Source organism: Ambystoma mexicanum, chromosome 7q (assembly GCF_040938575.1).
Source record: "Ambystoma mexicanum isolate Mex_15411 chromosome 7q, UKY_AmexF1_1, whole genome shotgun sequence".
Classification (NCBI taxonomy): Eukaryota; Metazoa; Chordata; class Amphibia; order Caudata; family Ambystomatidae; genus Ambystoma; species Ambystoma mexicanum.
Genome location: NC_090941.1, coordinates 495,827,531 through 495,840,110, shown reverse-complemented (window position 1 = coordinate 495,840,110; position 12,580 = coordinate 495,827,531). Strand labels below are relative to the sequence as shown.

The following is a 12,580-nucleotide window of genomic DNA, read 5'->3' as shown; positions in this document are numbered from 1 at the left end:
CAAAGTCGAATTTCTTGGTTTTATCCTTACTCCAGGAGGCATCAGAATGGACGTGCACAAGGTAGATGCCATTCTGAAATGGCCTTCACCGACGTCTCTGAAAGGGGTAGAAAGCATGCTGGGCTTTGCGAACTTCTACCGCCGGTTCATCCCAGACTTCTCTCAGGTTGTGCACCCAATCACAGTACTATTACGAAAAAACAATAAATAGTTTGCTTGGACCGAAGAAGCAGAAGAAGCCTTTCAGGAACTTAAACAAAGGTTTGCCTCTGCTCCAATCCTGCGACATCCTCGTCCAGACCTCCCTTATGTTATTGAAACTGATGCGTCCAGTCTAGCAATGGGGGCTCTCCTTTCACAGAGAGACCCGGAAACCGGCCAGCTACATCCTGTGGCCTTCTGGTCGAAAAAGTTCTCACCTCCAGAGATTAATTATGCCATCACGGACAAGGAACTCCTGGCTATCAAATCCGCCTTTAAAGCCTGGAGGCACTACCTTCTGGGGGCCAGACACACCATTACATTCATCACAGACCACCAAAACCTGCAATATCTCAAAACAGCCAAGGCCCATTCCTCACGCCAATTACGGTGGGCCCTTTTCTTCGCCGAATATGATTATGTAATCACATTTTGACCAGGAGTCAGAAAAGGAAAGGCGGATGCCTTATCTCGCATGGGCATAGATGAAATAGTATATACAACTCCAGACCCAGTACCTATTATACCTGAAGACAAACTCTTGGGTATCACGACAGCCTTAACACAAGCAGAACTGCGAAAAGAAATCCAACGGACAATGAATCCTGATGCCTACCTCGCATGACAAACTCAAGGAGAACAATATACCATCAAGGACCATCTACCCGTTTTTAGAGATAGCCTATATGTACCCAAGAAGGAATTGCAACAGCATATTATTTCAAACTATCACGATTCACCGATCGAAGGGTATCCTGGGATCGCCAAAACCCTAGCTAAGGTGAAGGAGAACTTTTGGTGGCCTACCTGGCGTAAGGACATCATTCAGTATATTCAGTCCTGCGGTGTCTGTGCACAAAATAAATCACAGAAACAAAAACCATCTGGTCTCCTGCAACCATTGGACATTCCTCCAGTTCCATGGCACACTCTTTCCCTTGACTTCATCACTGATCTACCTCCAAGCCAAGGGTTCAACACTTCCTTGTAGTTGTGGACTTCTTCTTGAAGATGGCCCATTTTATTCCTCTCAAAGGCCTCCCAGACGCAGCCACTTTAGCAAAAGTGTTCCTGGAAGGCGTGGTTAAGCTACATTGCTTCCCTTCGGTTCTGGTCTCTGATCGAGGAAGCCAGTTTGTTTCAAACTTCTGGAAAAAATGTTGTGCAATGGCGCAGATCGATGTCTGTCTATCTACCAGACACCATCCCCAAACGGACGGCCAAACCGAGAGAACCAATCAGACACTCGAGCAATATTTACGGTGCATGCTGCACCACGAACAAAAGAATTGGAAAGACCTACTATGGATAGCCGAATATGCATATAACAATTCTTTGCATTCAAGCACGGGACAAACGCCCTTCTATACCCTTTATGGCAGACATCCACGTACCTCTGAAATAGACCTTCGAGCCAGCTTGGAAATGCTAGCGGTAAAGACTCTACACACAACCATTACTCAGGCTTTCAAAAGGGCAAAGGAATATCTTATTCATGCCAAAGAATAACAAAAGAGATTCGCCGACCAACACTGGAAAAAGGCCCCTGATTATCAAGTAGGAGACAAAGTTTGATTAGCCGCTAAATTCGTACCCATCAAGGGAACACGGACCTTTCATCCCAAATTCTTAGGACTCTATACCATTAAGGCAATTATCAACCCAGCAGCCATGAAACTGGATTTACCACCTAATCTACACATCCACCCCGTATTCCATGTGTCCCTCCTGAAACCAATGCAACCCGGCACACGTTGGGACACCACCTAAGCCCATACTTGTTGACGGAGAACCAGAATTTGAAGTCAAAGATATCTTGGACTCTAAATACTCTAGGACCAAGCTATATTATCTCGTTGATTGGAATGGATTTGGACCACAAGATAGATCCTGGGAGCCCAGTGAGAATACCCACGCACCACATCTAATCAGGAAATTCCATCGGAACTTCCCAACCAAACCTGGGCCAGACAGAAGGAACACCATGGGAGGGGCCTTAGGGGGGAGTGCTGTCTCGACCCTCGCCCAAAACCCCCTCTGGCAAACCCATTGGCCAGGTGGAGTCAGGACTCGGGGCTCTAGAGCCTGGCAACCTCTTCAAAAGCCCTCATGGGGCCAGTCTTGGCGCCTATGGCGCCAGCCTCATACACCATGAAAAACAATGTGCTTGGGAACTACTTTATTGTATTGTCAGCCAACATGGAGGCATCCACATAGCTTGGTTCCTAAGAACCAAGCTATGTGGTCTAGTGTTTTGGTTGTGGTAGCCTAGGGACTACTTTATCTGGACTATTTTGTTGGGGCTATTTAAACCACACCCGAGCAAGACAACACGCTTCGCGTTACTTTGCAGCTTGCAACGTGACGCTCACTGTGTCCAGCTATTCCCTCAAACCTCGGAGAAGCAGAACCTGCAAGGAGACGAAAGGAACATCATTAGCAGCATGAGAATAGCTTCCTCGAATCTGCACACCTCCCGGACAGAACGACCTGAAAAAGGAAGATAGAGGCAACATTAAAGAAAGCAGTAGAGACATTTACAAATTACGAACTGCTCAAAAGGCTTACCTGGCTGGTCGCCTCTCGGCTGGCACCACTCCGGACGTTCCAATCGCGCTGAAGAACACTGCGACCTACAAGGAAGGAAAACACAGGTTAGCAAAGGCAAGACTTTACAGCGCTGCGCATAGCGCTTACTTACTGCATCATAGCGCTCTTAATGCGCCATCATTTACCAACGGGGCTCAACCAAGCCAGTTCACCGCGCTGAAGCTCTGCATACATAAGGGAGACTAAAGAGACATTTTAAACAAGAAAGGCATGCAGGATAGCAACAAAACTAAAGAACAGCAATAAGACCTACCTGAACAATATCAAATGGGCCGACGTCGGTGAAGTAACTGGACTGCACTCACCCATAAAAGACAACGCGCCCCTGCAAAGAAGGCAGGACGGAGAACACGCCTAATTCTACCACAAGGTGAGGAGAGGGCGCCAGAGGGACTGAAATCATACGGGGGTGGAGGCAGGATACTTACCCCAGTTGGTCAGTCTTGAACACAGTCCTCCTGTATTTTCAGGCAGAACCTTCCCCGCAGACCACATCAGGGCAAAGCTGAGAAGCATACCAGCGATTAACCCGGCTGGGTGGCGTCCCTGTGGATACCAGGTGAGCATAACAGATTCACGGCTAATGTGCTGGGGGATTAGTTTGGCGTGTCATCACTTCAGATCAGGTTCTGTAATCTAGTCATTGTCATGGCAGAGAGACGCAATGCACTCGGATGTGGAAGTGTGTCCCTAGTTATGTGTTCGGTTGCAGACGTACACACATCTAAGGAGAGGGAGCGAGTCTATCGAAACCTGTCAATACCACAATGGAAGCTAGCAGAGTTTCAGAACTTCCTAGTTATTCGGGACCGGGAAGCAGAGGGGGCCAATGGGGATGACTCTCCCCATTAGATCTGATCCAATAAATCTAACGTTGTGCGATGGACTGTAATGGGCTGCATGATAGGCTATGTCATTGAGGTGGTGCGTGGTCAATTAATATGTTCAACTCATATTATGAGTTTCCAAATGGTTTTGATTATACTCTTTACCCAATGGTGATTTTGCCCACACAATTATGTATTTTGGTGTGGGTGCGGGGGGGCCTGTGTGATGGAGGTTCCTTTAAGCCTTTATGAACTCACCATAACTTTGCAGGTATTTGCTAAACATATCCCCAATGCTCCAACCACAAGGATGTCAGACTATGCTGCATTGATAATCCCTAATACGGCTGACACGTGTATGCAATTGTCTGCATCCCTGAGGGCTATATGTCTTGGGTTGAAATAGCTATGTGTAAAATAGCACTGACCTAGAAGCCAATGACAAAATTCCAGAGCAGACCTATCCAGGGTGCATTGCATGTGGCTCTTAAATGGAATTGAGCTTCTACTCATAGCTACTAGATGTTTCTCTCTCTCTCTCTCTCTCTCTCTCTCTCTCTCTCTCTCATGGAAACACACATACACGCAAACACTCTATCACCCAGATTGTCATATGTTTCAAGCTTTTGGCCCTGTCAATATCAATCCCAACCAAAAAGGTCTTCATTCGAATGTAGACAATTATTTTCAACTTTGTGTATGTAGATCAATATGATTCCAATAGTGGTTGTCCATCTGTTACTTCCAATGTGTTAAGTGCCGGGCCATCCAACACACAAACCTACTGCATAGCTGCATGCAAACATTCCTTTTTGCTTTAGCATATGGTGTTCATTTTTTAGACCACGGTATAACGTTTTTCAAATACATTCGAGTCATAGGGCCTCTGTTGGTTGCAGCTTTTATTCGAATTTCCTATGCCTCCCACCAGACTGCAAGTTGCTGGGCCAATTTGCTTGGGACAACATGGTTGCTACCTAAAAGGACAATAATGCTCTAGAATAGGACATCATCACAAATTTGCATTTTAACATCATTTTCATGCAGCTTCCTGCCGACAAGTGGCAAACCATGGAACTAAGAGTAATTCAAATGCTTTGAAAGCAGGTGGGATATCAAATATGAAATCTTTTTCTCATATGAGTGTGGGAAGGGTCAGTTTAATAGTTGGTTATAAAGTCCTCTCTAGCCATTGGCGTGAGCTAGGCAGGTATTGTGCACAGAATCGCGAGTTGTTGTACCTCGGCCTGAAGTTCAGTCCCTGTCACAAGTGATTTAAGTATACAAGCAAGGTTCCAGCCAAAGAGCGAGTGCTCACTGTGAAGTACGGATTCTTTGGCCCTTGCTCAAAAATCCCATATGAGGAACATCCACCAACATTGTGGAAATCAACATCTTTGTATTAGAGCAGTGTTTCTGGAGGACCTTTGGTTATGCTTGCCAGTTTTAGTCCCCATCTCACGCTCACGTTAATACCATCTCCCCCAACAATTGTTGAGCTTTTAAGCAAAGGGACATTACATTCTCATGGTTTAAGAGCCATTCGCTACAAACACGCCTTCACCTCTTCTCTTTACAGTGCCTCCTCCAACTGGAAGGACCTCCCTAAAATCCGCCTTCTCTCGGACATTGCAGTCTTAACTGTCATAATAGCTGGTGGCAATCATTCCTTTTCTCTCAGCCGAAGCCTTTTTAGAGATGTCCTAAGCAGTTAACACCACTTGTATTCTCCATCTCTTCCTTACAGCCCTGTTGAGCACATTCAAAACAAGCAAAGTGGGGAAATGTGTATTTGTGTGTAGTTCTAGCAGACGCTTTCCTCCCCACCGTCCCTTTTACAATGGAATCAATGTTTTCCTCTGGCTTACAATGTAAAGGTGCTGGCAGTCCCCCCCCTCAAATGGACAACAGCATCTTTACTCTTGCCATCTCTATTTTCAGACACCGACCCTGAAACCCTATGGCAGGGAGTAGACCTATGTTACACTCCTATCTTTTAAATGACTGCCTAATTTCCAACAGGTATTTTTGAGGCATTGATGTGTCTTGTAAGATATATTGCAGAGTGGCTGCTAACACTTCCCCTTTAACAGTTTATTGTCCTTTGTTTCAGCCGGCGTGAACAGGATTTCCTATTGGCCTGCAGATCCTGAAATAAGCCTGCTGAATGAACTGGTTTCCTGTACCAGCATTGAGGATGCAAAACTTGATGCAAAAGCAGTAGAACGATTAAAGGCAAACAGCCGGGCACACGTGTGTGTTTTGTTGCAGCCTTTGGCATGTTACATGGTACAGTTTGTGGAAGAAACCTCTGTAAAGTGCGATTTTATTCAAATCATTGAAAGAACAACCCCAAATTTCACAGCTGACATGTTTTCTAAATGGAGACAAGAAAACATGAAGAACTATGAAACTTTATTTCTGATTTCAAGTGAAGAGCAGCACAAGCAGATACTGATGACCATTGGTTTGGAAAACTTATGTGAAGATCCATATTTTAATAACCTCCGTCAGAATATGAAAGATCTTGTAATTCTCTTGAGTACTGTGGCTTCCAGCATACCACAACAGCAAGGTTTTGGTTTTTACTGTCGAGAAGCTGAACATCACAACACCACCCACAATCCAGGCTTGTCGCAGGAAATCGCAAGGCACTGCATGATACAGGCTAGGTTACTGGCATACCGCACAGGTGAGTCGCCTTAGTTGGATCATGAATTTGTGATAGAATGGTTATCCAGGCCTTTATTTTGACTAATACATACCATCGTCATTGACTGTTTGTGGTGATCTAAGGGGTGCAGTATCACAAATTCTGCACATCTTTTTGATTTTGATTTGATTTGGGATTTGCAATACACATATCCCGAATGAACCAAGCGGAAAGCCACATCTAGGCGGAGGTTTTATTAATAATGCATGGAACAAAATAACAGCTACTCAATTTCAATTTACTAGAATAAATATGTTTTAAGCTGTTTCCTTAACACAGTCAATTTTATGTAAATGAAACAGAAGAGTGTTCCAGGCCCGAGGGCCGGCCACTGAGAACCTTCTGTCCCCCCAACGATCAGCAGTTCCGGCTAGATTGTTGCTGCAGTTCTCAGTAAAAGAAGCATCAGTTCCAGTTTGGGACCCATTATTCACTAACTCACTTTCAAAGTTTTTGAAGTTTTCCTGTATTCAAAAGGTCAAAAAAAAGAAGTCAAAATAACGTTTGTCGAAATTAATTTTGGTAAAAATTCGGAAATAACAAATAACCTGCTATTTTATTGGAAAAACACTTTCATTTAATACTATAAATTATCACAATAAAACTAAGCACTATATATTATTTAAACATAACTACATTTCTTTTTTTTTTTTTAACAGTGGCAGCAAAAAGCTAAGCACATTACAATAATACTTTTATGAAAGAGTTTAAGGGTTGGTAACCGAGGCTGTATTCCCCTGTTATCTTACTATATTATTAAGCCAATTGAGCAGAGTGTTGGCGGGGTACGAGCGATGGGTCAAATTGGCTTTTGAGGTACATAGACTCGCACCCTATGCTATTATGTGTTGACTTTCTAAATCATAATAAAATATGACTTTGTTTTAGTTATTGAGGCTATTTTTTGTTGTTATGGTAATGTGAAGAGCCGGGAATGAGACGCGGACACATTGGTTTCATAGCTTTGGTCAAAGACTTTTATTAAAATAAAAAGGGGTTGGGAAATGCCGCTGTGCCCTTTGGTGTTTCCCTACCTAAATCCAAAACTTAGTGTCTGTCCAAAGTCAGTCTGTCTAAAGCAAATTGTCCTGTGTCCAAAGTACTATTCTGGCCCTCTGATCTATGAAAAATCACTCTAAGTCGAAAAGGTTCAAAAATGAAATGCGTAACTTCCACACAAAAGGAGTTCCTTGTTCCAGAGGGTGGCTCCCTTCAAGAATATCAGTTCCTCAAGTTTCTCTTGAACAACCACACAAAACAACTTGACTGTTAGTACATGTCTTACTCGGATATCTAGTGTACTCTCCTGCCAGGTTTCCACTTCCTTTTGATGTGTTTTCATAACCTTTTTGCTGTTACACGCTAATCAGAACTTTCACTGGTACTGTATCGTACACACTGTTCAACTTGACCATAATTGGTATACCTTTCCTGGCTGGGCTTTTCCACTTAAATATACTTGCAAATTGTATCTTCCTGGTATACCCTCCTGCCATAGCTTTCTCACATAGGTATATTCCTGCACCTTTAATCTGCCTGCTATATTTTCCTGCCAGGACTTTTCTTATGCGTATGTTCTTGCACCTTTAATTTGCCTGGTATACTCCCCTGCCAGGGCTTTCTCATGTGAGCATTGCACACATGTACAGACTTGATAATTTCTTGTATCTGTAATGTCCTGTCTTGAATCCCCCTGGTATACTATCCTGCCAGGGGTTCTCTCATAGGTGTATTGCATACACTCACACGCTTGACAGTCTTTTCTGTTTATTCTGTAATGCCTCTTTGAGAGAATTTCACTTGTTGGTTCTTACTTATTTGCTTTATTTGCATTTATTTGGGTTTGTCATGCTTGTGTCCCCGCTACCCTTGGGTGGACTCACCAGTTTGGCTGGCGTATGTTGGTTCTCCCGCTGCAAGCTGGTGGCAGGCTTCCGGCATTCTGCCTTGTCTTGATGCTTCTGCTTTTCTAGTTTTACATCCTCTCGCGCGGCTCCTGCTTCTCTGTTCTCCGTCTCTCCGGGCTTCGGTTCAACAGAGGCTGCTTTGTAGTACCAGCGATTGCCCAGAAGCTCTATTTGTTTCTGGCTTCCTTTGCCGTGTACGTTTGCCTGCAGTTTACTTTCCTTTCCCTTGTCGGAAAGCGGCTTTGCTCCACGGACACCACTCCAGCCCTGCGGTTCCTCGGGCAGCACCTAGAGGGGTAGCTTTCTCCAGCCAGCTGTTGTGCGAGTTTAAATTTCCCAGCTTCAGGTAGGTTTCCATAACAACTAGAGTGCAGACTCACACTTGGGGAAATAAAAGCCTGTTTCTGATAATTTGGATGTGAAATTTGGTACAGTGTTCTTAGTGATCCTGAAGGGCAAGTGAGGGGAGGGATGACCATATGCCCTTAGGGCATGGTGAATGGCAGGGGTATAATCAAACGAAAAAGGGGGACACCATGTCTTGTCTGATGATGTCACAACCCCTGAGGGTCACCTCCCCACCATGTGCTCTTCCCTCACACAGCCGCCCATCCACCCCCCCCCCATGGTCAGGATCAGGTAGCAGCTGCCATCCCCTGGTCACATGGGGAGAGGCCACCAACGGGAAAGGAGTGATGACACCATCAGATTCATCAGTTAGTTGTGCTGGTGATAGCCACCTGTATGTGGAACAAAATATTGGCAGGGACAGTATCTGAGAGTTTGGCCCTCTGTTCTGGCATTTGTATATCTCACACCCACCTGGAGAATGCTAGGGGGGGGAGAGGGAATAAAAACCAGTAGACGGCGCAGACCTCGGGGCCCCTCGAAGAAAGACAGTGAGATGGGCTGAGTACCCTTCGAAGGAGGCTCCAATGATTTCCTGCTTTTGGTCTCCAATCAGCTTCCACTCGGTAGCGAAAATGGGATCTATACAAAGGGAGAAAATTTGCACTCATGCATGTGAATGAAGCGAGAGCAATGACTGAACTTCACCAAACTTTACTTCGGAGGCCCATTTGGCCATCAGTAAGTGCATTGGTGCCACTAGATTCCCAGTGGCAGTAGGATGACGGTTCTCCTACCAGTTCATTGTTGGGGGAGGTTGGGAAGAAAGGGGTTTTAAAAGGACAATCCCAAAGTTTCGGACTCTGACCATCTTAAGCTACGTCCTTTCGAACAACATTACAGCGTGCAATAATAACAATAAGACATGTACCACTTCAACACAACTACAGATCCCGCTTATCAATCCCACAGTCCCAGGCGGGGAACAAATTATAATGCATAATCAACAAGAAAGACCTGGCGATGGCTGATCTGAGCGAGATAAGAATCCTATCCTGGAACGTGCAGGCCATGAATTCATCAACAAAGCGCCGTTCAGTGGAACACCGGCTGGAGCAATTATCCGGAGACATTGTGCTACTCCAAGAACCCCACCTGCTACAGGAAGATGAACACCGCATAAGATTCAATCGATATAAGAAAGCCTATTTCGCTACAGCAGGGAAGAAAAAAGAGGGGTAGCGATATTATTAAGTGACAAAGTCCCACTATCAAAAATCACAATACGAAAAGACTCAGAGGGCCGCTTCCTCTTGCTCAAAGGCTTTTTCGAAGAACTTCCTATCACAATCGCTACAATTTACAGCCCCAAGACATCCCAAAACAGTTTCATCAAAGACCTCATCCCAACTATCTTAGCCTTTCGAGAAGTCCACTTGTTCATCAGTGGAGATTTTAACGCCATGCCAAACCCGCAAATAGATAAGACTCCCCCACCCCCCCCCACAACCGCTGACGTCAAGCATGCTCTCTCACTAGCCGAGCTGTTCAGAGAAACAGAGACCGTGGATGCCTGGAGGTTATTTAATGACAATTCACGAGACTACACACACTACTCTACTGTTCACAAAGGATACTCGAGAATAGACCTTATTCTGCTTTCCGGAGTGGTGTTCCCATGCTTAAACAACGTAGAAATACACACCTGCATGATCTCGGATCACGCTCCAGTTTCCACAAATTTAGCTATATCGGGCCAAAGGAACCCTACTCGGCAGTACTGGAAACTAAATGACTCCTTATTACTAGACGAAGGCATCAGAGCTGAAGTTGAGACTACAATAACTAACTATTTCGCAGAGAACACTACGAAAACATCCCCTATTAATGTCATCTGGGACGCAATGAAAGCTGTAGTTAGAGGTGCAGTGATAGATGCAGGGGCGGAGCTGAGAAGAATATCAAATATCGCAATGGCTAAGCTGGAAAAAGAAGTGTCCCAACGAGAAGCGGAACTGAAAGTGCGTTACACCATAAAGGCTGAAAGGTCTCTGAGAAAGGCTAAAATAGCGCTAGAAATGCACTGCGCTGATCAAACCGCCAAATCATTGGCATATACAAAACAATTCTATTACAGCAAAGGGAACAAAGCGAATAAAGTCCTAGCGCAGAAACTAGAAAAGATACATAGCCGAAACAACATCCTAAGGATACGGGGAGAGGATGGGAAGCTGCACTACTCCGAAATAGATAAAATCAATGAACTGATGAGGCACCATAAATCCATAATGCCCAGTGATCCCACGCTCCTAGATAAGCTGCCGGAATATCTGAGTGCTATTCCCCCTCAGAGCTCAGCCCAATTGGAATTCCTGGAGGAGCCCATTAATGTCGAAGAAATTATTGAATCTATTAAATCCCTCAAATCTACTGCTCCCGGGCCAGATGGCCTCTCTGCAAATTTTTACAAAAAATACGCCAGAATTCTAGCTCCCCAATTGGCCAATCTATTTAACTCCTTCCTATCCACAAGATCAGTTACCAATTCAATGGCCGAATCGATCAGTCTTATTACATAATCCCGGGAAGGATACTGAATCTCGGGATTCTTATCGCCCAATATCTCTCCTGAACAACGATGGCAAGATATTCACTAAAGTATTGGCTAAAAGACTGGGGACAGTCCTCCTGGTGTTAATTAACCGAGATCAAACAGGATTCATACCGGGAAGAAGCACCCACGACAATATTAGGAGAACAATAAATGTAATTGAAAGCGCCTGCAAAACGAAGGTTGGGATGGCCGTGATCTCATTGGATGCCCATAAGGCTTTCGACCGGGTAGACTGGGGATATATCCGGGCGGTTCTTGAACATTTTGACTTTGGCACCAATTTTACCACATGGGTGATGGCCAACTATCAAGTGCCCACTACACAGCTGCGAGTCAATGGCACTAGGTCCGACCATATAATTATTTCTAGGGGTACCAGGCAGGGCTGCCCACTTTCGCCCCTGGTTTTTGCCCTGTCGATGGAACCTTTTGCAGCCAGAGTTAGACAAGATGTGAATGTAAAGGGGATATCGGTGGGAGACCATGAATATAAAATTGCGTTATACGCAGATGATGTGTTAATCACTGCATCATCCTTAGCAACATCCCTGGGAGCGCTATGGGAAGAAATTGGGGAATTTGGTGCCCTGTCAGGATTTAGGGTGAACCTGTTCAAGTCCTCCGCTTTAGATATCAACCTCTCCACACAAGAAAAAGAATCTCTAGCCCCCCCTGTTGTCAATCCCATGGGCAAAGGGCACAATTGAATATCTCGGGGTCCAAATCACAAGAGACCCATCGCGGCTGTACTCTAGCAATATTCCACAACTCATTCACAGCCTGCAAAACGACCTTAAAAGATGGAAACAGGAGGAGATTTCCTGGTTTGGGCGAATTACCGCCATCAAAATGAACCTAATCCCCAGATGGCTCTACCACTGCTCAGCACTACCTATATATATCCCGGGCCCGGCCCTAAGAGCTCTCCAAAAGAAAATACTAGAATTGGTCTGGGGTGGGGGACCTCGAATTAACAAACAAATCATGCTAAGGGGGAAGACACAGGGAGGACTGGGAGTTCCAGACCTGGCTAGATACACCCTAGCCGCCCAATTATCACACGCATTCTCCTGGGTGCAAGAAACAGACCCCCCGAAATGGATGCAAATCGAAGAATTCTGGTGCCTAGTCACATTATCTGATCTCCCACACCTACCAAATATAAAGCCACAGGCAAATAGCGGCCCACTTGCAGCCACGTCTGTCACGATCCATTGTTGGAAAGCTGCAGCTTGGAGATGGGGTGTGCGCGGTTCCTTGGGACCTTTGACCCCCATCTGGAACAACCCTAACATCTCACCGGTAAGGCACCCGTGGGAGTTCCAATCCTGGATAGAGGGTAGGCTAGGTAAAACTGGCG

General features: G+C 45.2%; 1 protein-coding gene across 6 annotated transcripts in view; it reads left to right on the top strand.

Annotated features, from left to right (window-relative positions):
* The window catches only part of CDADC1 (cytidine and dCMP deaminase domain containing 1), a 671,523-nt gene that overhangs the window by 311,857 nt on the left and 347,086 nt on the right, over window positions 1-12,580 (top strand). For all 6 annotated transcript variants that reach the window (XM_069639921.1, XM_069639925.1, XM_069639924.1 and 3 more), the window contains one exon: window positions 5,752-6,330. In XM_069639921.1, the coding sequence (XP_069496022.1) occupies window positions 5,752-6,330 (579 nt within the window). The remainder of the gene's footprint in view (window positions 1-5,751; window positions 6,331-12,580) is intronic.